The sequence below is a fragment of the Bos taurus genome, chromosome 2 (assembly GCF_002263795.3).
Source record: "Bos taurus isolate L1 Dominette 01449 registration number 42190680 breed Hereford chromosome 2, ARS-UCD2.0, whole genome shotgun sequence".
NCBI classification, from domain to species: domain Eukaryota; kingdom Metazoa; phylum Chordata; class Mammalia; order Artiodactyla; family Bovidae; genus Bos; species Bos taurus.
In genome coordinates this window covers 55994138-56022092 of record NC_037329.1, presented here as the reverse complement: position 1 = coordinate 56022092, position 27955 = coordinate 55994138, and the positions used below count along the sequence as shown (strand labels likewise).

The window sequence follows — 27955 nt, the reverse complement described above, 5'->3', positions numbered from 1 at the left end:
GTTTGTTAGCCATCTGATGTCTTCTGTAGAGAAATGTCTCTTTAGTTCTTTGGCCTATTTTTTGATTGGGTCACTTATTTTTCTGGAATTGAGCTGCAGGAGCTGATTGTATATTTTTGAGATTAATTCTTTGTCAGTTGCTTTGTTTGCTATCCTTTTCTCCCATTCTGAAGGCTGTTTCTTCACCTTGCTTATAATTTCCTTCATTTCTCAAAAGCTTTTAAGTTTAATTAGGTTCCATTTGTTTATTTTTGCTTTTATTTCCATTACTCTGGGAGGTGGTCATAGAGGATGCTGCTGTGATTTATGTCAGAGACTGTTTTGCCTATGTTTTCCTCTAGAAGTTTTATACTTTCTGGTCTTATGTTTAGATGTTTAATCCATTTTGAGTTTATTTTTGTGTATGGTGTTAGAAAGTATTCTAGTTTCAGTCTTTTACAATTGGTTGACCAGTTTCCCAACACCACTTGTTAAAGAGATTGTCTTTTCTCCACTGTGTATTCTTGCCTCCTTTGTCAAAGATAAGGTGTCCATAGGTGCGTGGATTTATCTCTGGGCTTTCTATTTTGTTCCACTGATCTATATTTTTGTCTTTGTGCCAGTACCATACTCTCTTGATGACTGTAGCTTTGTAGTATAGTCTGAAGTCAGGCAGGTTGATTCCTCCAGTTACATTCTTCTTTCTCAAGATTGCTTTGGTTAGTCAAGGTTTTTTGTATTTCCATACAAACTGTGAAATGATTTTTTCTAGTTCTCTGAAAAATACCATTGGTAGCTTGATAGGGATTGCACTGAATCTATAGATTGCTTTGGGTATTATATTCATTTTCACTGTATCAATTCTTCTGATCTATGAACATGGTATATTTCTCCATCTATTTGTGTCATCTTTGATTTCTTTCATCAGTGTTTTATAGTTTTATATATATAGGTCTTTTGTTTTTTTAGGTAGATTTATTCCTAAGTATTTTATTCTTTTTGTCACAATGGTGAATGGAATTGTTTCCTTAATTTCTCTGTTTTCTCATTGCAAGGGATTTCTGTGTGTTAATTTTATATCCTTCAACTTTAATATATTCACTGATTAGCTCTAATAATTTTCTGGTGGAGTCTTTAGTGTTTTCTATGTAGAGGATGATGCCATCTGCAAACAGTTAGAGTTTTACTTCTTCTTTTCCAATCTGAATTCCTTTTATTTCTTTTTCTTCTCTGATTGCTGTGGCTAAAACTTCCAAAACTATGTTGAATAGTAGTGGTGAGAGTGGGCACCTTATCTTACTCCTGACTTTAGGGACAATGCTTTCAATTTTTCACCATTGAGGATAATGTTCGCTGTGGGTTTATCATATATGGCTTTTATTATGTTGAGCTATGTTCCTTCTATGCCTGCTTTCTAGAGGGTTTTTATCATAAATGGATGTTGAATTTTGTCAAAGGCTTTCTCTGCATCTATTGAGATAATCATATGGTGTTTATCTTTCAATTTGTTAATGTGGTATATCACATTGATTGATTTGCCAATATGAAAGAATCCTTGCATCCCTGGGATAAAGCTCACTTGGTCATGCAAAAGGATTTTTGCATCTATGTTCATCAGTGATATTGGCCTGTAGTTTTCTTTTTTTTCTGTGGCATCTTTGCCTTGTTTTGGTATTAGGGTGATGGTGACCTCACAGAATGAGTTTGGAAGTTTACCTTCTTCTGCAATTTTCTGGAAGAGTTTGAGTAGGATATGTGTTAGCTCTTCTGTAGATTTTTGGTAGAATTTTTGGTAGAATTCAGCTGTGAAGCTGTCTGGTCAAGGGTCAATCCAAGAAAAAGATATAACAATTATAAATATATATGCACCCAACATAGGAGCACAGCAATATGTAAGGCAAATGCTAACAAGTTTGAAAGGGGAAATTAACAGTAACACAATAATAGTGACAGACTTTAGTACCCCACTCACACCTAGGGATAGATGAACTAAACAGAAAACTAGCAAGGAAACACAGACTTTAAATGATACACTGGACCTGTTAGACCTAATTGGTATCTATGGGACATTACACCCAAAAACAATGAATTTCACCTTTTTCTCAAGTGCACATGGAACCTTCTCCAGGATAGATCACATCCTGGACCATAAGTCTACACCTTGGTAAATTAAAAAAAAAAAAAATGAAATCATTCCAACCATCTTTTCTGATCACAATGCGGTAAGATTAGTTGTCAATGGCAGGAAAAAAAAAAAAAAAAAAAACTATAAAAATACAAACATATGGAGGCTAAACAACATGCTCTGAGTAACCAACAAATCACAGAAGAAATAAAAAAAGAAATCAAAATATGCGCAGAAATGAATGAAAGTGAAAACACAACAACCCAAAATCTATGGGACTCAGTAAAAGCAGTGCTAAGGGGAAGGTTCATAGCAATACAACCTTACCTCAAGAAACAAGACAAAAGTCAAATAAATAACCTAACCCTACACCTAAAGCAACTAGAAAAGGAATAAATAAAGAACCCCAGGGTTAGTAAAAGGAATGAAATCATAAAAATTAGGGGAGAAATAAGTGAAAAGGAAACAAAGGAGACCATAGCAAAAATCAATGAAATTAAAAGCTGGTTCTTTGAGAAGATAAATGAAATAGACAAAGCATAGTCAGACTCACCAAAAAAAAAAAAAAAAAAAAATGGAGAAGAATCAAATCAACAAAATCAGAAATGAAAATGGAGAAATCACAACAGACAACACAGAAATAAAAAGGATCATGCTGCTGCTGCTGCTGCTAAGTTGCTTCAGTCGTGTCCGACTCTGTGCGACCCCATGGACGGCAGCCCACCAGGCTCCCCCGTCCCTGGGATTCTCCAGGCAAGAACACTGGAGTGGGTTGCCATTTCCTTCTTCAATGCATGAAAGTGAAAAGTGAAAGTGAAGCCGCTCAGTCGCGTCCGACTCTTAGCGACCCCATGGACTGCAGCCCTCCAGGCTCCTCCGTCCATGGGATTTTCCAGGCAAGAGTACTGGAGTGGGGTGCCATTGCCTTCTCCAACAAAGGATCATAAGAGACTACTCTCGGGAACTATATGCCAATAAAATGGATAACTTGGAAGAAATGGACACACTCTTAGAAAAGTATAACTCCAAAACTGAAGCAAGAAAAAATAGAAAATCTTAACAGACCCATCACAAGCATGGAAATCAAAACTGTAATCAGAAATCTTCCAGCAAATAAAATTCTGCACTAATTTTAAAAGGTAAACTATAATTTTGCTTCTCTGTTAAATTATCAACAAAGCTAGGTGTGATACACAGCGATCTTAACAGTGAAAAATGATATGGTATTATTAGATTTTCTTTCTGAGCTGAGAGTAGAAGGGGTCAATTCCATTAGAAGAGTTACCTTTGCACCTGGTAACTTATATTCAAAAGTTGAATTGTTCTAATATTTAACTTGAGTTAAACTGATTTTATAGAGTATTCATTTCATAGAGTACAAAGCCATAATAAGTCAATCATTTTGTGACCTATATCCAAAAATCAGAAATGGAGCCAATTATCTTGTAAAACATGATTATATATCTAAGTTTGATCTATCACTCCCCTACTCCAAACATGTATATGAAATGGTTATCTTTATTTCAATAAACTGCTATTTATCTTGCTAATTACATTGTGCAAGAATTCTGTAAGAGAAGAAGTCAAATGAATGTTTGCTAAATTTATGCTTCTAGAACTCAAATTTTAACAAGAAAAAAAAACTACAAGACAATATTTGAAATAAGGTAATAAAATAATTTAACGTTCTCTGAAAAAATCATCCTTTTAATTCATATTACTTTATTGGATATTATGTAAAACACAAGAGAAAAATCTATAACTTGATTTCTGACTTCAAGACAGCTATTAGTTTACTGGAGAAGTAAAGAGTAAAGGAGGGAGATAAATAAAAACATAAATATATTTCTTTAGACAAATTCTAGATATAGAAGGGAGAAATAAGTGGAGACAGCCAGCATGTTTGGAAGAAGACTCCATTAAAGAAGAAAGATTTGCACTAGTAGGTTTTAAAAATATCCAGAATTTTTAGAGACAAAGAGGGAAAGTACAATCTAAGTAGAAGAAAAAAAATGAAAAATGTTTATGATATATGGGTTCTTAGGAGCCTGATGAAGCCTGGGTACTCCTAATCAGAATTTTTAGAGTCCAAAAACAGTTAGAAAAAAGTATAACAAAGGTAAATAAAAAAGAATTAAATATATTCAAATGCATTTATCATATAAATAAAAACAGGTTTTGATGGAGGAATATATGTGCTTTTTTAAATTAACACATTCAGTAACAAGATTCAGCAGTGGGTCACATGACTCCCATTACTGAAGGAGTAGTAGTTTTCAAAGCCTGAGAGTAAGAGAGATTTTGAGATATTAGCAACAACTTTTAACATAATATGAATATGACTATTACTTCACAGTGATATTTCACAGTGGTCACTTCACAGAGACATAGTCATTGTTGCTGCTAAAAACTGGTCTGTGGCATACATTCACAACTCAAAGAAATGTTAACTTTCAGGGAGAGATTAAAGAAAATAAAAGTGTAAAATTTTTCCTTAAGAAACTTCATGGACCCCCTCCAATTCTATCCATGGACCTCTTAGTGCCCAGTGACTCAGACTAATAATCTACAGAAGTTATGGGAAACCACCACTCACTAAGCATTGAACGAGTGTGGGGCATAGTAAACGTGCTTCTTGTCATTTTTGCAATGTGTTGTTGTGCTGGGCATTGATATTTGAAAGATGAGAAAACCAAAGCTCAAAAGTTTTGGGTGACCTGCCTGGGGTTAAATACACTATGATTGCCAGTGGCAGGATTAGATTTCAAATTCTGGCACATTCCATAGCCTTCATTTGCTTTTCCTACTGTGGAATATGACCTAGAGAATCAGCAGTATGTCTTAAATGGGCAAGCAAGAGATGAATACAGCCAGAGTTAAGCTGTTTTCAAGAGCAGTAGAGATACAGATGGTGGCTCAAACAGTAAAGAATCCGCCTGCAGTGTGGGAGACCTGAGTTCGATCCCTGGTTTGGGAAGACCCCCTGGAGGAGGGAATGGCTACCCACTCCAGTATTCTTGCCTGGAAAATCCCCAAGGACAGAGGAGCCTGGTGGGCTGCAGTCCATGGGGTTGCAGAAACCTGGACATGAATGACTAAACACAGAGATTCAGATGAAGTGTGGGACTGGGCCAGACTTTATGGGGTTATAAAAAGCACTCAAAAGTAAATAAAAGTAAAAGCTTTGGAGAATAGAAAAACAAGCACCTGGGGAGCAAGATGACAAAAGCAGGTATTTAAAGAAAAGATAATCAGATGGCTTTTAACGGTAAAGGATTATTTTAATATTTTTTGTCCAAAAGATTTTGGCATAGGTTTAATGGTGCATTATATGTTAGTGCCTTTTCTAAATTTAATCAAATCCATTAGTAATTTTCTGAGTTGTTTTTTTATTTTTTTTTCTCAATACCGATTCTTAAATATAGCAAGATATACAATACAGAAACACATACCACTTGCTATTCTTAAATATAGCAAAATATACATCTACTTACCAACACTTGAGCAACTTTGACCATCCACATCCAGCTTCCACCCTTCATAGCATGAGCACTTGACTGTCTGCTTGTGCTGTTCGCACACTTGACTGCACTTTAGATGATTGCTACAATAATCTACAATTTCACATGTTTTATTGTCTCTGCCGAGTTGAAGTCCTTCAGGGCAGGAACAGACAATTCCTCTTCCAGGAACAACAGAACAGTGGTTGCTACAGCCTCCATTGTTCAGTGAACATTCATCTATAAAAGGATAGGAACAGATAATAGGGCATCATGAATTGTTTTGTTCAATTAAGTACTAATCATTGAACTCATTTCTTTAAATCTAGAATTAAAGATTATAAATAAATTGAGAAAGATCTCAACAGATTTTTTTTTAAATTTAGTCCTAAAGGGGTAGGGATGATGAAAAATTTATCCAATGATCAAATAGAATTCTATATGATACAAATTGGCTGCCCACATGGTGCTAGTGGTAAAGAATCTGCCTGCCAGTGCAAGAGAGGTAAGAGATGTGGGTTCGATCCCTGGGTTGGGAAGATCCCTTGGAGAAGGAAACTGCAGCCCATTCCAGTATACCTGCCTGGGAAATTCCATGGACAGAGAAGCCTGGTGAGCTATAGTCTATGGGGCTGAAAAGAGTCAGACATGACGAGCATAGCACAGGCTAATGACATAAACTGGGAATGGAAAATTTGCATTTCTCTAAATTTTGCAGTACACTTTATTGTACTCCATAGAACTAAAGTGAGTTAAGTGTTTCTATTATTACTGGAAAGATTATGCTCAGTCTTTTAGCAATTATGCAAAATCAGAATTTTGGGGCTTCCAAAAGAGACACACATATACTGATGATCTGAAAATCTGATTATCACAGTGTTTATAAATAAACAGGAACAAGCATACATATATATATGTATGTATTATATCTATATATTGTTTTCTACATCTATAGTCTGATTTAGAATTATAATCCAGAATGGATTAGTTTGTCCTTTACTGACTACAGATATTTATTTAGGTAAATTATACATTGTACCTCATATATTTGTTATTATTATTAATTCAGTGAGGCTATGGAAATAGAATAAACAATACACAAAAATACTTGACCTGGCATTTTGGGCTAAAATAATGAGCAACTAACATTGACTGCACAAATGATAATAGTTTCATAAAGAAAGAATTTTTCTTTAAGGCACTTATAATTTATAATTACACATTAGATACATTTATCATTCTACTTCATCACAAGATTGTAGGATATATGAGAATATACAAACATCCTTTCTGTTTACCATGTATATCCCATAGTTAACAAAGTGCCTAGCATAGAGTAAGCAGTTAAAAACACATATTGAATAACAAAATTTACAAAATCATCCAAAAGCACACAACTGTTCCTAAATTGAGCTAGTATCTGTCCACCTGGGAAATTTTAAAATGCCATATTTATGCACTTGACAAAAATAGCCAGTGTTTATTTTTGCAATCATGATATTAACTCTTGCTATATATTATTATATTAGGTGTCTATTAATAAGGACAAAATAAGTTTTGTCTTCCTTGCCTTTAAAAATAGTTGAGTAGTTTTCAAAGCCTGTTCAATTAGGTGTATTTTTAGACATACTGAAAAGGAATATTGTTCAATGATTTGCAAATTGCAATAATAATTTCTTATATAGCTCTAATATGTTTTGTTCTCTATGGAAATTCACCCAGTTCAAAAATTTGGACTGGAAAGTTAAGGCTTTCAAAAATATTCTCTGCACATTTTAAACTTCTTTATGGGTCAACTATTCTTCACATTTGTCACCATAAAAGATGTTACAGCAATAAGAAAAGAAAAATAACTACATTAACTCCTGTCTCTAAGAATTCAATTCAAGTTTGGCATTATTTTAAAGAAGAAAAGAGAGTCATTTCTTGGTTCCTCCAAGTATGTTTATTCACCTGTAATCATAATCATTTCAAAATAGCAGTCGTTTCAAAGTATTTGCCCCATTTTAGTTCAATTGACATTCTTTTCCAAGAGAATTACTGTAAAGTAATGTCATCATACACAGCAGGTGAAAAAAAATTGTTACAATGCTTTTAGCTTATTTCAAGTATGATTGTTCTCTCACTATTCAAATGTCTCTTTCTGATACTACCTTTAGAATTAAGTCATAGATTTTAGGATAAATTCAAATGCACATTGAAATATACAACTTAACATACATAATTGAATGGCAATATGTGTATCACTAGTCCCTTGCCAATTTTCCCTTAACCCTAAACCTATCATCCTGTAGCATGTTTTAAATTTTTGTTACCTGAGAAAGATGTTCTCATTGACCAAACTCCAGTCAAGCATCGCTTAATCTTCCTTTTAACTAGTCCTCAGTCTTGGCCAATAAAAACTGCAGACTCTCAGCACAAACAATTTCACTGTCAAATCCTCTCCCCATCCCCTTCCTCTCAACCCAATAAAAATCTTGGACAAATAGTACAGTTTCTAAAAGCTCATAGCAACATCCCTAGAATGACCTCAGCCCCCCTTACAGTGCCTGCCTTAGAAAGCTCCATGACTTCACGAAGCTGTCAGGAGAATTCATTGTTTGTTTCAGCCACAACCTGATGATAGGCAGAAAGCCCTCTGAACCCCATCTTAGAAAAATTATTTTTGAAAGCTTGCAATATAAATCTTTTTTTTTTTTTTTGCACCCTTGCCATGTAAATTTTCTACCACCCAGAGTGTTTTTTTTTTTTTTTTCTTTTTTTGAGCACCTGCAAGTCACCTTTTGAAATATAAACATTCAAAGAGATAACTCTTTCAGTCTTACTCCCAGCCTTTGTGAGCATCTTGCTCTGATTTATATCACTGCCTCCAGTCCCAAGGGATTCCCTCGTGGCTCAGTGGTAAAGAATCCACCTGCTAATGCAGGAGACTTGTTGATCCCTGGGTTGGGAAGATCCCCTGGAGAAGGAAATGGAAACACGCTCCAGTATGGAGTGGTGGGAAATCCCATGGACAGATGAGCTTAGTGGGCTACAGTCCTGGGGTCACAAAGAGTTGGACATGACTTAGTGATTAAACAACAACTCCAGTTATAAAGATAAGAAGTTAGTATCTTCTCCGGAATGAGCACCAATTAACAAAAGCAGGAGGCCTAGACACATGTACCTTCCTCCCCTATTTCAAACCTCCCAACCCTGCACCCCCGCTTAACATCCTTAAGCACATTCTAGCCTTTAAAGTTTCTCATCATTTGTTTTGATGAAGCTGATTTCAATTTATGTTGGACACTTGTCCTATTGCAATAGTTATTACTGAGTAAGATTTATCTTTACCATTTTAATTAGTGTTCAGTTTTGCTTATTTTTGACATATGTTTGTAACAAAAATCAACAGTTAACTCCCGTCACAAATGATTAAAACCTTGTGTGTGTGTTTAGTCGCTAAGTCGTGTTTGACTCTTGAGACCTCATAGACTGTAGCCCACCAGGCTCCTCTGTCTGTGGGATTTTCTGGGCAAGAATATTGGAATGGGTTGTCATTCCCTCCTCCAGAGGATCATCTTGACCCAGGGATTGAACCCATGTCTCCTGTGTTGGCAGATGGATTCTTTATCACTGAGCCACCATTTGTTTCTTAAGTGCATATGCATTTCCTTTTGAAATCACTTAAAATTCCCCCTGGGGTGGGGTGGGGGGATCTTTTCATTAGGCTTAAATTCCCCAAGCTTTTTTTTTTTTAATAGATCAGATTTATTTGGAGAAAACAACCTCGCTAAACAAAGGATGGAAGTTTACATCTGAAGACATCTCCCAAGTATTGAGTCTACAGATTAGAAGTTATTTTTATAAATTTTACATGTACTAAGGGGCAGGATAGGAATCATCTCTGTTTTTGTTTCAACAGTAGGTAGGATAGCAGAGAGGGAAGGAAGAGCTATTTTGGATATAACTATTTGGAAGGAGTTGACATGAAGAGGGTCAACCCTACAGTTTCATCCTCTATAGCAAATGGCTTAAAAAAACCTTGTCAACTTAGGGTATCTCTCTCTAAAAGTCACTTCTTAGCTACTAACTAATTCATGTCAATGATTTAAAGTTAATTCACTTGGTATATTTTTCATGTCCACTGGGTAAATGATTCATGATGCCCATTGCTGCAGCACTCAAACCAACACCCTTGTCTGGCTGGACAGGACCTAACCTAGGATTGATGGGGGGAAAAAAAAAACTTGAAAGCAAGAGAACAAAGTGTCTTTTCTCTACAGGTAACAATATTGCTGATAAATGATACCAAACAAAATTGTGGAGAACTAAAACATTGTACAAAATGTTTATAGTGCTTTGTATTTCACCTATTTCAGTATTTATGTGATTAGATCAATTTTTTCAAGAAAATGGTGGTTAAATCATTTGAAGAGTCACTGTGTATTCTGCTATGGCAATAGATTGATACTGTATAATCCTGTGGATGCCTCCTAATCAATTCTATCTGAATTAAGCCACTAATAATTACAGCAACTATCTAGGACTCATATTCTTCAAAAGTAAAATAAGTGTTCCATGAGTTAAAAAAAAAAATTACCATCTACATAAGTGATGGTGCAGAGGTGCACATAAAAGCACTTCTTGTTTCTTTTAGGAGAAAGAAGAGCCTTCTGCAATTCAGTTCCTTGACCAGTGCTTGTTTTTGTTTTTCACTGTTCCAATTCTTCCTCAACTTCATCTCATAAAGGACAGAGTGTATGAGTTCAATATCCCAAAGTGCTACAATCAGGATGAAAATGTCTTTTTATCTTCTCTGGTACTTCCATACCCAGCTTTACTGAGATCTTTTATACTGTCTATAATTATTTAAAATCCTTGACCAAGGCTTCTTGGCCAAAGAGTACAGTAGTTTGATAAGCAAGATCTGGGTTTCAATCTTGAAGTAGAGAAATAAACTCAGAAGAAATTCCCTTTCCTTTTTTTACTTTCCCAATTGGGGGAGCAGAGGATAGGAAAATAAGGTTGCATTTTCTTAGGATTCTCTTCATTTTTCTAATGACAGTATTTTCTCTCTCTCTTTTTTTTTTTTTTGTTTCCTTCACTTACCCCAAAAGGTGAAAAAAAGGTAGAAAACTACTAATTTATTTCAATACCTGAAATACATCAGATATTATTACCATGATTTCCTGACAGATATCATTATGTCCATTTTTTTTAATGGAGAAACTGACAACTCCAGAAATTGAGCCACCTTTCTGGGTGACTTAATCAAAATAATTGAAGAAGAGAATTCAAACCTGTCAAAAATCTCATTTTTTTCTATAATTGCACAATTTTAATTTTAATACTGCTTATAGTTTCCTTCTTTTAGAAACTTCATGAGCAATTTTCATATACTGTAAGGTAAGAGATCTTTCCATCCACCAAGCTACTTTATTAGGGAGAACAAGCTGGAAGAAAAAGAATTGAATACATGTAAACTAACTCTGTCATCCCTTAATTGCAATTTTTTTGTTTAATTTTTAAAGCTTTTGCTTGTTTAAATGTTAGCAATGATGAATGAAGGCTGTTGTATTTACTGTTTCAAGGTTATTTTATAGAATCACAGATTGTTTGGATTTTTATTGCACAAGTTTTAAAAATAACAAGTCTTTTTATATCACTCAGTATGCTATTAATGCTCAATTCAGATCAAAATATGATAACTGTAGACTTAAATGTAGTTGTCTTCCTATTTCCAATCAGGTAGCTTAATAATTTCCTAAAGGTATTTTCTTACTGCCTCAAGTCATCTCATTATTGTTCTTATCATTCTGTAAACTCTTCATTACTCCATTGATGTCACCTTCAGTATTGTCTGGAAAACATATTTTTTAAAATCTCCTTGTTAAATCTCTGATCTCCCCACAGAGAAGGAAATGTAATTGCTTTATATGTGCTGGTGGCATAAAGAGATGGCTAGTCGCAAGTTATTTCAAAGCTCAAAAGCTATCAGATTGAACTCATTTTAACTAGAGAAAGCATACTAAAGAAAGCTACTGTATGAGAACTAAAAACTTCTGAGAAAATCATATAAAATTGAATAATAGACTGAGTGACTAATACTTTCACTTCATTATCCAGTTTCTTCCTTTCAACATTCCTAAAAAAGGTTTCTAGTATAACGATCAGAAGGCCAGACAAAATCTATTAGATGGTAGTAAACTTCATCTCATGGTTTAGCAATAACAGTAATCTCCTTTAGTAATAACAGGAATCTCCTGTTCTGAGTGACTCACTGAGGAAAAAATAATCAGTTCAATTGTGGAAACAACATTGAATATTCAGAGACCTTAAGTGAAAGTGTTAGTCATTTAGCCGTGTCCGACTCTTCAAAGGCTCCTCTATCCTCTACCCATGGAATTCTCCAGGCAAGAATACTGGCGTCAGTAACCATTTCCTCCTCCAGGGGATCTTTGCCACCCAGGGGTTGAATCCAGGTCTCCTGTACTACACGCAGTCTCTTTGAGTCACCAGGGAAGCACAAATGAGGAACACAGCTATACTACTCTTAAGGTTAGCTAGATGGACATTAACTTTCTCTGCTTCATTTTTAGAAATTTATGATCACATTTAAATTTTCAAATAAATATACTGTTGCCTGCAAAATGTAAGTAGGGTTCATGCTAAAATTTACATTTAAAGGGAATTACTGGAAGGAGCTAATGCTTCTAGAATAAGTATCAAGGAGTACACTAAAAGGTTCTAGTATCCAGAAAGAAGCAAGGCAGTGAAATGTACAATACCACAGAGGTCGCCTTCATCAGACCCGTCAGGACAATCCCATCTCCCATTGCAGAGTTTCTCTGGCTGCAGGCAGACTGAGGTGTCATTAGCACAAGGGTACTTGGGTGGTCCACACAAGAAATTGTCACAATCATCTTCATCTGATTGATCTTCACAATCAATATCTCCATCACAGACCCAGGCTTTGCTGATGCATCTCCCTTAAGAAAATAGAAACAACATGCATTTAATTTTTGCAATTAAGCCACGGTAATAATGAGTGATCATTGTCTTCAGTCAGAGCAGAACTAATTGCTTTTACCAAGAAATCTATTTGGTGATAGTTTGACAGCTTATTTTCACAAAGACATTTGAGTAGTACTTGTCCTGATTGTTAACAGTGTTTTTAGCCTGAAAGCCTTGATACTGTCTTTAGTTTCAAGTTATTGACTTGCTCTATTAAAAAAAAAAGGTATAACTAATTAAAAGTTTAATTACAATACTTTTAAGAGAAAATTTTAAAATATATTTTATAGTAGTATAAGTCTCTTTCAGAGTCCTAAATTTAGATAAATGCTATCAGTGTCTTCTGGAGCTCTAAAATTAAGTAAATGCTTTATTTTTTAAGATGATAATTTCTCTTTTTTTTACATTTATAACCTTAAACTTCAACATATCATATTCAGACTATGTACATGCCCTTTCACAGAAGAATATAAAATGTTACTAAACATTTTAGTAGTTAAGATATATACAGACAAAATTTAGAGAAATATGTTTTGTTTTTTTTTTATTGACTTTGAAAGAAAAACAAATTATTATTTAGCCAGAATGTTTCAAAAGCAAATGTGAAATTCCTGGAAAGCAATGTTTTTGTATATGTAAATTGCTTTATTGAAAAGTATTCCTTTCCAGAATATTTGTATTTTTCTTCTAATTAAAATTATGTTTTCTAATTTATACAATTTTAAGGTGTAATGGGAATAAAAAATCTACCTAAAAGGATAAATACTAGTTATTGGCTGATTATATACCAACATCTCATAAAATGAGTGGGGCAAATAAAAAGGAAATGGAAAAATATTAAATTGTAAATTTTAGGCTTAAATTGAAGAAAGTAGGGGACCACTAGACCATTCAGATATGACCCATATCAAATCCTTTATGATTATACAGTGGAAGTGAGAAATAGATTTAAGGGACTAGATCTGATAGATAGAGTGCTTGATGAACTATGGATGGAGGTTCGGAGGTTCATGACATTGTCCAGGAGACAGGGATCAAGACCATTTCCATGCAAAAGAAATGCAAAAAGCAAAAAGGCTGTCTGAGGAAGCCTTACAAATAGCTGTGAAAAGAAGAGAAGTGAAAAGCAAAGGAGAAAAGGAAAGATATAAGCATCTGAATGCAGAGTTCCAAAGAATAGCCAGGAGAGGTAAGAAAGCCTTCCTCAGCAATCAATGCAAAGAAATAGAGGAAAACAAGATAATGGGAAACACTAGAGATCTCTTCAAGAAAATCAGAGATACCAAGGGAATAATTCATGCAAATATGGGCTCAATAAAGAAGAAAAATGGTATGGACCTAACAGACACAGAAGATATTAAGAAGAGGTGGCAAGAATACACAGAAGAACTGTATAAAAAAGATCTTCATGACCCAGATAATCACGATGGTGTGATCACTCACCTAGAGCCAGACATCCTGGAATGTGAAGTCAAGTGGGCCTTAGAAAGCATCACTAAGAACAAAGTTAGTGCAGGTGATAGAATTCCAATTGAGCTATTTCAAAACCTGAAAGATGATGCTGTGAAAGTGCTGCACTCAATATGCCAGCAAATTTGGAAAATTCAGCAGTGGCCACAGGACTGGAAAAGGTCAGTTTTCCCCAAAGAAAGGCAATGCCAAAGAATGCTCAAACTACCACACAATTGCACTCATCTCACATGCTAGTAAAGTAATGCTCAAAATTCTCCAAGCCAGGCTTCAGCAATACGTGAACTGTGAAACTGCAGATGTTCAAGCTGGTTTTAGAAAAGGCAGAGGAACCAGAGACCAAATTGCCAACATCCGCTGGATCATGGAAAAAGCAAGAGAGTTCCAGAAAAACATCTATTTCTGCTTTATTGACTATGCCAAAGCCTTTGACTGTGTGGATCACAATAAACTGGAAAATTCTGACAGAGATGGGCATACCAGACCACCTGACCTGCCTCTTGAGAAACCTATATGCAGATCAGGAAGCAACAATTAGAACTGGACATGGAACAACAGACTGGTTCCAAATAGGAAAACGAGTACATCAAGGCTGTATAATATCACCCTACTTATTTAACTTCTATGCAGAGTATATCATGAGAAATGCTGGACTGGAAGAAGCACAAGCTGGAATCAAGATTGCCGGGAGGAATATCAATAACCTCAGGTATGCATATGACACCACCCTTTTGGCAGAAAGTGAAGAGGAACTAAAAGCATCTTTATGAAAGTGAAAGAGGAGAGTGAAAAAGTTGGCTTAATGCTCAACATTCAGAAAACTAAGATCATGGGATCTGGTCCTATCACTTCATGGGAAATAGATGGGGAAACAGTGGAAACAGTGGCAGACTTTATTTTTCTGGGCTCCAAAATCACTGCAGATGGTGATTGCAGCCATGAAATTAAAAGACGCTTACTCCTTGAAAGGAAAGTTATGACCACCTAGATAGCATATTCCAAAGCAGAGACATTACTTTGCCAAGAAAGGTCTGTCTAGTCAAGGCTATGGTTTTTCCTGTGGTCATGTATGGATGTGAGATTTGGACTGTGAAGAAAGCTGAGCACTGAAGAATTGATGCTTTTGAACTGTGGTGTTGAAGGAGACTCTTGAGAGTCCCTTGGACTGCAAAGAGATCCAACCAGTTCATTCTAAAGGAGATCAGTCCTGGGTGTTCTCTGGAAGGAATGATGCTAAAGCTGAAACTTCAATACTTTGGCGACCTCATGCGAAGTGTTGACACATTGGAAAAAACTCTGATGCTGGGAGGGATTGGGGGCAGGAGGAGAAGGGGACGACAGAGGATGAGATGGCTGGAGGGATTCACTGACTCGATGGACATGAATTTGAGTGAACTCTTGAGTTGGTGATGAACAGGGAAGCCTGGCAGGCTGCGATTCATAGGGTCACAAAGAGTCGGACACGACTGAGCGACTGAACTGAACTGAACTGAACTGAATCGTCATTATATATTTAAAGGTCTTCTTCAAATTTAAGCCTATTGAATTTTAATGTACTTACATACTGATGAAAAGATGTTTTACTTATAGAAATGTGTTAACAATTTTCCATGTTATTATATGTCAAATAAGAGAAAAACATAAATGATCAGTTCCACATGTAATATAAATATATTCTATAATATTCTATGTTATTTATTTATCAAAATATTCTTAAAAAAGAATGGATGAATATTTCAATAATGACTTTGATTATAAATGGAGGAATATTATAAATCTTCCCATAATACCATAACTAAACAAATGTTAATATTGTATATTACCTGGAAATATTATGTAGTGCAATTAGATAGTAGAAAGACATAGGTATAAGACTAGAAAATAATATCATTATATGCAGTTTATATTATTGCATAATTATAAGTCAGTATAACTAAGAACTATAAGAAACAGAATTTTAAAAAATGTAGACTGCTTCAAAAACTGTACAAAAATCAATAGGTTCCATATATATAAAGACAACAGAAGAAAAGGTCAGCCAAAAAGTCTACTACAAAATAAAGTATTTTGGGTTAAACTAAAAGAGCTGTATATTCTTTGTATGAAAAACATCAAAAGTTTATTTTAAAAAACTCAAAAGAAGCCTTGAATAATGACATAGCTTGATTTCAGAGAATAAAATATATTAATAGAAAGGTATTTTTTTCTCAAATTAATCCCATCCCGATTTTAATTTTATTATTTTAATCCCATGAACTTATCCTAAACTTAAGAAAATAAAACTGCAAATATTATGAGGCATCTTCTAAAAAATACAGATAATTTGCTGAGTAGGAACTATATATGCGAAATATTTAGAAATGTTTTAAAAGTAACACTGGTTAAATTCTGTCATAATGGAATGTAAGTATGCATCAATAATTAAATAGCATAGTGATCATCAGAAGTAAAGTCACTTATGTACGTGGTTTTAATACAGAAAAATTGACAATTCAAAATAGTAGAGAGTAAATAATTACAAAATTAATGATGATAGGATTATTGATGAGTCACCTGGAGAAAAATAAAAGGCTGAATCTTCACTCAATATTTACACCAAAAAAAATTAAAGACAGATCAAAGAAGTAAGTGTTTTAAAGCAAAAATGATGAAAGCAAAAACATTCTAGAATAAAATAGCTATTAAAACAAAACCCTGAAATGGTCATTGTACAAACAGAGAGCATAAAGGAAAAGTTGATAAACTTAAATACTGTCCACATTGAACTATAAAATCCATCTATAAAGTCAAAATAAAGTCAATAAAACAGAAAAAGAAATCACTCTGACAAAAAAGATACATTACTTTGAAATATAAAAGGTTCATATAAATCAATATAAAAATCAGTAAACCAGTATATAAGTGCAAGGTTTATAATGAATCAATAATGGCTTACCAACAATGGAGTAAAAACATCTTTCAATTAAAAAAAAATAAAACAACAATTTGATAGCATTTTTCCTTACTTGGATTAAGATTAAAAAGCTGTATAACACAAAGATAAATTTGACAAGGGTATGAAAAACAACTCCAGTGTTAAAGGGGCTACAGATTGGGATCATCTTTTTGTAAGGCAATATTATGAAATTAGTAATGAAAAATATATCAACTCTTCACCACTGTAATTCTAATTTTAGAATATTTTTCCATTGGTATATTAGGCCTAAATGTACAAAAACACATAAATGAGGATGTGTGTTGCTGCTTTGTCTATATTATCAAAAGTCTGGTGACAAGTTAAATTCAGACTGCAAGACTGGCAACATCAATTACAATGCATCATACACTGAAATGCTGCACAGGCACAGGGGGGCCTAGAGGAGCTATTCCATGTTCAAGGTCAGAAGGGGTGGCGGTGAGGAGATACCCCTCATCCAAGGTAAGGAGCAGCAGCTGTGTTTTGCTGGAGCAGCCGTGAAGAGATACCCCACGTCCAAGGTAAGAGAAACCCAAGTAAGACAGTAGGTGTTGTGAGAGGCCATAAGAGGGCAGACACACTGAAACCATAATCACAGAAAACCAGTCAATCTAATCACACTAGGACCACAGCCTTGTCTAACTCAATGAAACTAAGCCATGTCCGTGGGGCCACCCACCAGGCAGGTCATGGTGGAGAGGTCTGACAGAATGTGGTCCACTGGAGAAGGGAATGGCAAACCACTGCAGTATTCTTGCCTTGAGAACCCCATGAACAGTATGAAAAGGCAAAATGATAGGGTACTGAAAGAGGAACTCCCCAGGTGAGTAGGTGCCCAATATGCTACTGGAGATCATTGGAGAAATAACTCCAGAAAGAATGAAGGGATGGAGCCAAAACAAAAAGAATACCCAGTTGTGGATGTGACTGGCGATAGAAGCAAGGTCCGATGCTGTAAAGAGCAATATTGCATAGGAACCTGGAATGTCAGGTCCATGAATCAAAGCAAATTAGAAGTGGTCAAACAAGAGATGGCAGGAGTGAACGTTGACATTCTAGGAATCAGCGAACTAAAATGGACTGGAATGGGTGATTTTAACTCAGATGACCATTATATCTACTACTGCGGGCAGGAATCCCTTAGAAGAAACGGAGTAGCCATCATGGTCAACAAAAGAGTTTGAAATGCTGTACTTGGGTGCAATCTCAAAAACGACAGAATGATCTCTGTTCGTTTCCAAGGCAAACCATTCAATGTCACAGTAATCCAAATCTATGCCTCAACCAGTAACACTGAAGAAGCTGAACAGTTCTATGAAGACCTACAAGACCTTTTAGAACTAACACCCAAAAAAGATGTCCTTTTCATTATAGGGGACTGGAATGCAAAAGTAGGAAGTCAAGAAACACCTGGAGTAACAGGCAAATTTGGCCTTGGAATACAGAATTAAGCAGGGGAAAGACTAATAGAGTTTTGCCAAGAAAATGCACTGGTCATAGCAAACACCCTCTTCCAACAGCACAAGAGAAGACTCTATACATGGACATCACCAGATGGTCAACACCGAAATCAGATTGTTTATATTATTTGCAGCCAAAGATGGAGAAGCTCTATACAGTCAACAAAAACAAGACCAGGAGCTGACTGTGGCTCAGATCATGAACTCCTTATTGCCAAATTCAGACTGAAATTGAAGAAAGTAGGGAAAACCACTAGACCATTCAGATATGACCAAAATCAAATCCCTTATGATTATACAGTGGAAGTGAGAAATAGATTTAAGGGACTAGATATGATAGACTGCCCGTTGAACTATGGACTGAGCTTTGTGACATTGTACAGGAGACAGGGATCAAGACCATCCCCATGGAAAACAAATGCAAAAAAGCAAAATGCTGTCTGGGGAGGCCTTACAAATAGCTGTGAAAAGAAGAGAAGTGAAAAGCAAAGGAGAAAAGGAAAGATATAAGCATCTGAATGAAGAGTTCCAAAGAATAGCAAGGAGAGATAAGAAAGCCTTCCTCAGTGATCAATGCAAAGAAATAGAGGAAAAACAGAATGCAAAAGACTAGAGATCTCTTCAAGAAAATTAGAGATACCAAGGGAATATTTGATGCAAAGATGGGCTCGATAAAGGACAGAAATAGTATGGACCTAACAGAAGCATAAGATACTAAGAAGAGGTGGCAAGAATACACAGAAGAACTGTACAAAAAAGATCTTCACAACCCAGATAATCACAATGGTGTGATCACTCACCTAGAGCCAGACATCCTGGAATGTGAAGTCAAGTGGGCCTTAGAAAGCATCACTACATTTGGCAAAACTAATACAATTATGTAAAGTTTAATAATAAAATAAAATTAAAAAAAAAAAAAAGAAAGCATCACTACGAACAAAGCTAGTGGAGGTGATGGAATTCCAGTGGAGCTATTCCAAATCCTGAAAAATGATGCTGTGAAAGTGCTGCACTCAATATGCCAGCAAATTTGGAAAACTCAGTAGTAGCCACAGGACTGGAAAAGGTCAGTTTTCATTCCAATCCCAAAGAAAGGCAATGCCAAAGAATGCTCAAACTACCGCACAATTGCACTCATCTCACACGCTAGTAAAGTAATGCTCAAAATTCTCCAAACCAGGCTTCAGCAATACGTGAACCATGAACTTCCAGATGTTCAAGCTGGTTTTAGAAAAGGCAGAGGAACCAGAGATCAAATTGCCAACATCCGCTGGATCATGGAAAAAGCAAGAGAGTTCTAAAAAAAATCTATTTCTGCTTATTGACTATGCCAAAGCCTTTGACTGTGTGGATCACAATATACTGTGGAAAATTCTGAAAGAGATGGGCATACCAGACCACCTGACCTGCCTCTTGAGAAATCTGTATGCACGTCAGGAAGCAACAATTAGAACTGGACATGGAACAACAGACTGGTTCCAAATAGGAAAAGGAGTATGTCAAGGCTGTATATTGTCACCCTGCTTATTTAACTTCTATGCAGAGTACATCATGAGAAGTGCTGGACTAGAAGAAACACAAGCTGGGATCAAGATTGCCGGGAGAAATATCAATAACCTCAGATATGCAGATGACACCACCCTTATGGCAGAAAGTGAAGAGGAACTAAAAAGCATCTTCATGAAAGTGAAAGAGGAGAGAGAAAAAGTTGGCTTAAAACTCAACATTCAGAAAACGAAGATCATGGCATCTGGTCCCATCACTTCATGGGAAATAGATGGGGAAACAGTATCAGACTTTATTTTTCTGGGCTCCAAAATCACTGCATATGGTTTCTGCAGCCATGAAATTAAGATGCTTACTCCTTGGAAGAAAAGTTATGACCAACCTAGATAGCATATTCCAAATCAGGACATTACTTTGCCAACAAAGTCCGTCTAGTCAAGGCTATGGTTTTTCTGGTGGTCATGTATGGATGTGAGAGTTGGACTGTGAAGAAAGCTGAGCGCCGAAGAATTGATGCCTTTGAACTGTGGTGTTGGAGAAGACTCTTGAGAGTCCCTTAGACTCAAGGAGATCCAACCAGTCCATTTTGAAGATCAGCCCTGGGATTTCCTTGGAAGGAATGATGTTAAAGCTGAAACTCCAGTACTTTGGCCACCTCATGTGAAGAGTTGACTCATTGGAAAAGACTCTGACGCAGGAGGCATTGGGGGCTGGAGGAGAATGGGATGACAGAGGATGAGATGGCTGGATGACATCACTGACTCGATGGACGTGAGTCTGAGTGAACTCCGGGAGTTGGTGATGGACAGGGAGGCCTGGCATGCTGCGATTCATGGAGTCGTGAACAGTCGGACACGACTGACCATCTGAACTGAACTGAACTGATACATTGAAATTATATACTTGAGTGAAAAAGAATGAGATAATTCTGCATAAGTTAAAATAAAACAATCTCCCTATCATGTTAATAAAAAAGGCCTACAAGTGAGTGTGCTGTAGATGTTCTTTTATATTAGAACTATCTGTCTAGCAATATGTGTGACTATATTTCCATACATATGTCAATATAAGCACATATATAGGCCTGTCTATACATGAATTTTTTGTGGAGGGCTGCTGCTGCTGCTGCTAAATCACATCAGTCGTGTCTGACTCTGTGCGACCCCACAGATGGCAGCCCACCAGGCTCCCCCGTCCCTGGGATTCTCCAGGAAAGAACACTGGGCTACACAGGAAATAATTAAAACTGATTGCCTCTGGTGAGGAAGTCTTTAGGTACATGGGAGTAGGAGAGAGATTAATTTTTCATTAAAACCTTTTGTGTTACTTTATTTTCCCTTCCATTATATTTCTGCATAATTTTTCAAAAAATACTAGCTCACTTTAAAATGATAAATATGAAACATATAACACATGCCACAAAGTCTGGTAGTTTCTACAGATACAGAGGTTACTCTGTACCTTATATTTTCCAAGAGACTTTAGGTAATATCAAAAAAGTCATAAGACACATTCCCTGTCCCCAAGGAGTTTATAATCTAGTTAGTCTTGCTATGTTATAAGAGATATGGATAAATATGTATAAACAGCTTAGATAAAATCTACAAGTTTCAATAGCTCTTTCTTCCCAGGTATTTTGCAGGGGATGTTTGAAATAATTGCTTTTCCCTTTCTTGTTTAGTTTTAATTTTTATACAAAAGGAAGGTAAGAGGATACTCCAGGTATAAGTTAAATTTTTATTTCATGACCATCAATTGGGTAAAACTGAAAAGCAAATGACCTTAGTAAATATGCTGAAAGATTGTTCATTTTAAGCTCCCTCCTTTATATATAAGAAAGCTGAAACTCAGGTCAAGTTAGTATTTTTAAAACAAAACAAAGACTAATAATATTAAAATATGTTATAAATTATAAATATCTACAATATCTAAAAAAACAAATCTTAAAAAAAAAAAAAAACTGTGCACAAATAAATTCAGATAACCAAGTCAACCGAGTTCAAATTGTCTTTACTATTTCTTCTTTAAAGAGATATCGTGTGCTAGAAAAATTCAGTGTTTATTATCAAATCGAGCTCTACATAATATTTTCAAATTGATTAATAAATATGCAAGACTCTTGTGGAAATTGTAGTTTTGTCCTTTGAGCAAAAAGAATAAGAATGGCTGAGCAACAATAGCAATTACAACAAACAGATAATAGCCAAAGTCAGCTACTGGTATTATGGGAGCTACTATAATCACTTAAATCATATTTGCTCTCTCTCTCATACACTCAGGACATTGTAAGGACTATTTTGATTTGTGTATCCTTGAGATACATAGTTTAGGTTAAAAGTCAGTACAAAATCAACAAGTATAGGAAAACTAAGAGTTCCTAGGAGTTATTAGAATATGTTTTGCTTTCCTGAATTCATACTATCACTTCCAGATTTTGCTTGTCTCTGCTAAACTGTTTTGGCTATTTAAAAAAGAAAGTGAAAAAGAGATTTATTAATTTGTAAACTTCTTAACTTTCTTTTGTCTTAATGAGAGACAACAGGCTATAACAGGACAATTTCTGTTCTGGGATATGACTGGCAGTTAATATCAAGAATATGGGTACTTTGAAAAAATCCAAATGGATTTATTTAAAAATATTATTTATTGAATATTGGTTTTTGAAATGCAATCTTTCTGTAACGTTTACACTCCATAAAACATACATATTTATTTCTCTAACAACATTTGACTTCAATTCAATTCAGTAAATATTTATTGAGTACTTTGTACCTGTCTAGCTACTGAACACTGTAAAAAAAAATGGAAAGAAAAATCCCTGACCTCGTGGAGCAATAAGTCTAGTACTGACAAATGTTCTATAAAAAAAGGATAAGATAAAAGCCATATAACCATCACAGAGTGTTATGGAATTTCAGAGAGCTAGAAAATATGTGTGATTTAAAGGCTCAAAAAAAAAGCTTTACTAAGATGTTATTTGGGAAGAGATTTTGAAGAGTGGCAGTGAATATTAGATATGGACACAAGAAAAAAAGGCATTTCATATAAATAGCTGTCTTATGTGTACAGCCTTAACATTCAAAAATATATCCTCTGCAAAAGAAAAAGCAAGTAAAAGGAAAAAGAGAGGGAAAACAGTTTAATAGTATGGTGTTTATTTCTGCTATCGAATGGGAATGTGTCAGGGCATAGATACTGAAATCAGGTCAATTCCTCCTTAATTTGATCTCTTCTATTTCTGTGTGAATCCACTATAAAATTATAGTTTCTATATTTAATTTCTCGGTTCAGTTCAGTCTCTCAGTTGTGTCCGACTATTTGAGACCCCATGGACTACAGCATGCTAGGCCTCCCTGTCCATCACCAACTCCTGGAGCTTCTCAAACTCATGTTCATTGAGTCGTTGATGCCATCTCATCTGCTGTTCCCTTTCTCCTCCTGCCTTCAATCTTTCCCAACATCAGAGTGTGTTCAAAGAAATCAGCTCTTCATATCAGGTGTTCAAAGTATGAATATTCATTGGAAGGACTGATGCTGAAGCTGAAACTCTGATGTTGGGAGTGTGTTCAAAGAAATCAGCTCTTCATATCAGGTATTCAAAGTATCAGAGTTTCAGCTTCAGCATCAGTCCTTCCAATGAATATTCAGGACTGATTTCCTTTATGATGGACTGGTTGGATCTCCTTGCAGTCCAAAGGACTCTCAAGAGTCTTCTCCAACACCACAGTTCAAAAGCATCAATTCTTCATCACTCAGCTGTCTTTATAGTCCAGCTCGCACATCCATACATGACTACTGGAAAAATCACAGCTTTGACTAGACGGACATTTGTTGGCAAAGTAATGTGTCTGCTTTTTAATGTGCTGTTTAGGTTGGTCATAGCTTTTCTTCCAAGGAGCAAGCATCTTTTAATTTCATGGCTGCAATCACCATCTTCAGTGATTTGGGAACCCCCCAAAATAAAGTCTGTCAACTGTTTCCATTGTTCTCCTATCTACTTGCCATGAAGTGATGGGACTGGATGCCATAATTTTTATTTCATGCTAAGTATTACTTTCTTCATGATAGAGTTGTATGTATTAATTTTTATCAGACACATATATACTGAGTTTTATGGATAATTTTCAGTGATAATTATGAGTATATGCAGCTTTAATTTTATTTGTTGAATTTACCCACATATGAGATACAGTTCCTATATAAATACATAGGTAGAAAAAGGGTAGAACTTCCTCCTGAAACAGTAATAAGCCAGTTTGGGGTCTGAGTTCATAAAGTGTTGATTGCTAATTCAAGGAGAGTTAGCTCAATAACCTCAAAAAATGTTTGATTACAGCAAATGTTTTTGACAAAAAAATTGACATTGAAAAATTTTGACAAAGTCTGTGTGCATGTCCCAGTTTATGAAGTAAGAGGAAGCTGAAGATGTGAGTAGAATGGGTTGAAGATAATAGATGTCAGGGATGAAAACAGCAGACAACACAAAGTTCTGAGTGAGAAATAGTATAGGCTTAACCTTAAACTCTGATGTGTGCATGGGAAAAATAGAGTGGGTGATGTTAGAGAAAGTGTAGAGGTATCAGCAGTAGCACCTAGAAAGTCATTATACACTATGCTATGCTATGCTATGCTATGCTAAGTCACTTCAGTCGTGTCTGACTCTGTGCGACCCCATAAACGGCAGCCCACCAGGCTCTGTGTCCCTGGGATTCTCCAGGCAAGAACACTGGAGTGGGTTGCCATTTCCTTGTCCAATGCATGAAAGTGGAAAGTGAAAAGTTAAAGTGAAATCGCTCAGCCATGTCCGACTCCTAGCAACCCCAACGACTTCAGCCTACCAGGCTCCTCCATCCATGGGATTTTCCAGGCAAGAGTACTGGAGTGGGGTGCCACTGCCTTCTCCATTATACACTAGAAGTGTTAAAAGGTTGTTTCTACTTTAAAACCAAATGTTTAAGAAAATGAAGATATTTCTAACAGATATAAGAGAGAAAGAGCATATAGATTTGGAGAGGCAGTGGAATATTGAGCATAGCAAAGAAAAAAAAATGGGTGTGAAGTGTTGAGTAAGTATCTGTGACAGAAATTTGGCAGGCATTTACCTGATGGTGATGGGTGAAACTTCAGGAACAGAAGAGTTTGCTACGGACACCTTGCAGAAGGATGAGAAGGAGCAAAATAAAATAAGTAAATAAAGAGAAAAATGTATGCATTGTCTGAGATGAAGTATGTATTCAACAGATATTTTTCTAATTAATTAATTATTATTTTTTAGCCACACTGTGAAGCATGTCGGACCATAGTTCCCGACCAGGAATTGAACCCACGTCCCCTGCATTGGGAGGGAAGAGTCTTAACCACTGGACCATGGGGAAAGTGTTCTCAATGGATATTTTTAAATTAAATATAAGGGATTGCCAAAGGGAAAAAGGTCAAGGGAAGGTGAAATAAAAATAGAAATCTAAATGGTGGGTAGAGAGAGGACAATTCAACATGAGATTTCATAATGAAAAGTTTCAAGGAAAGGACATATGTTGAAGAGAAAAGTCAAGAATTGCAGAGAAAGAAATCACTGTGCTGTATTAATAGTCAAAGGTATTGTTGATTGAGCTCATTTTACATTCTAGGCACTTTTTGTACATTCTAGTGTTACCATTATTATTATCATCTCTATTTTACAGATCAGAAAATTGAACCATAGAGAGGTTTAGCATTTATGTGAATTAACGTAGTTACTGAATGGCAGAGCACAACACAAGACTGAGAAAAAAAATGGACTGAGAAATCATTCCTGGTAACCACTGAAAAGGCAATTTCCATCAAAGGCAGGCAGAGGATATTAGACAGCAAAAGGTGAAGGAATAAATGAGAGAAATACATCTAGGTACATTACACAAGATAATTTAGCAAAGGGAAGGGAAAAAAAAAAACATGAAAAGCTGATAAAATCAAGTGTTTTTGAGCCTACTGTGCTAGCTATATTTACAAAGAGAAAGAAAAATTGGTGTAGATAAAGAAATTGAAGACATAAGCAAAAAAAAGTGACCAAGGTCCCACAGGATGTAGGTAGTTACAGGTTCAACAGCTGAAGAGTGCTTCTGGGCAAAATGAAGGGTTATTTATTTCTTTAGATACGGGACTATGGGTAGGTGGGAGTAAGTATACAGCAAAGTGTTTAAAATTGCCACCAGGAGAAATCAAAAGAATACAGGGCTTATAAGAAGCTACACATAAAAATATATTTATATATTACTAGTTTCAGAGCACATAGACAATGGAGAGCTCACCATATTATTTCATCAGAAATAAATAGAAGTATTCCATACGGTCAGTTATTGAAGGACAAAAAAAAAGTGCTGTACTTACAAATTCTTCATATACAACTCATCATAAAATTATAACAAAATCAGTTTTCCATTGTAGATAATTTTGTTTCTAATTATTCAGACTGATTTTTAACATGGATTAAATTCATCATTTTACTTTTTGTTTACTGATACAACAATGTGAGGAAGAAAAAAAAAAAAAACCTAAAAATAAATGTGTTCTTTGCCCTTCACACAAGCCCACAAGTGGATTTTTATTACACTAGAGGATCAGAACAAAGGATGATGTTTATGGAGCCACTGTCAGAGTTAGTTTTGTTACATTCCTTTGCTAAAGACTCCTTCATCCTTAATTCTTTTTTTTTTTTCTGTTTATTTTTTTACTTTACAATATTGTATTGGTTTTGCCATACATTGACTTGAATCTGCCATGGGTGTACATGTGTTCCCCATCCTGAACCCTCTTCCCACCTCCCTTCCCATCCCTTTCCTCTGGGTCATCCCAGTGCACCAGCCCCAAGCACCCTGTATCATGCATCAAACCTGGACTGGTGATTCATTTCACACATGATAATTTACATGTTTCAATGCCCTTCTCCCATATCATCCCACCCTCGCCCTCTCCCACAGAGTCCAAAAGACTGTTCAATACATCTGTGTCTCTTTTGCTGTCTTGCATACAGGGTTATCATTACCATCTTTCTAAATTCCATATATATGCCATCCTTAATTCTTAACTCTACCCTGGGACATGACTTGAAAATGCATGTTGCTTTTCCCAGGGAATAGAGAGTGTAAGGTTATGGATCAGCACCAACCTATCACCTCTTCTGGAAAGATAGACCATCATGAAAGAAGACTGTACAAGTATGACACCTTCTCACTTTTTTTCTAGCCTTCCTTCCCACCATTCAAAAACAAATACTGACAACAGTTTCTTATGAATCCTTCTAGAAATATTGTTATTATAGAAAAAAATATACTATTTTTTATTCTTTTTATTTAAACAATATGACATACTATGCCCACTATTAAGTTTATTGAATTTTTATTCAACACTTAATTATAAGAAAACATCCATGTGAGTGTATTATAGTGATTCCCATTCATTATAATTGCTGCAAGGGTTTCTACTATGTGGATATACCATAATGTTTCTCCCTAACTTTACTTTTGGTCTATATAGGTTGCTTGCAACATTTAGCTATTAAAAACAATGTAGTGGCAAATAGCTTATGAACAATGATCCACATCATACGCCATTAGGGAAATGAAAACTAAAACAACAACACTACTATAAACCTATTAGAGTAATGGGATTCAAAACACTGATATACTCAAATACTGGCCAGGATATGGAGCAAGACAAATTTTTCATTCATTTCTAGTGGGGGATGTAAAATTATACAGATACTTTGGAAGACAATATGGCAGTTTCTTAAGAAACCAAACATACTCTTACCATATGATTCGGCAATCACACTCCTTGGTATTTACCCGAATGAGTTGAAAACTTATACCCATACAAAACCTTATATACCGATATTTATAGCCTCTTCACTCATAACTGTCAAAACCTGAAAGTAACCAAGTCACTTTTCAGGTTGAATGAACTAAAAAGTTGTGGTACAACCTGA

At 35.6% G+C, this 27955-nt stretch overlaps 1 protein-coding gene across 1 annotated transcript in view; it reads right to left on the bottom strand.

Annotated features, from left to right (window-relative positions):
• The window catches only part of LOC132342825 (low-density lipoprotein receptor-related protein 4-like), an 87429-nt gene that overhangs the window by 17371 nt on the left and 42103 nt on the right, over positions 1-27955 (bottom strand). Inside the window, exon 3 of the mRNA XM_059877469.1 lies at positions 12375-12575. Coding sequence (XP_059733452.1) covers positions 12375-12575 — 201 coding nt within the window. The remainder of the gene's footprint in view (positions 1-12374; positions 12576-27955) is intronic.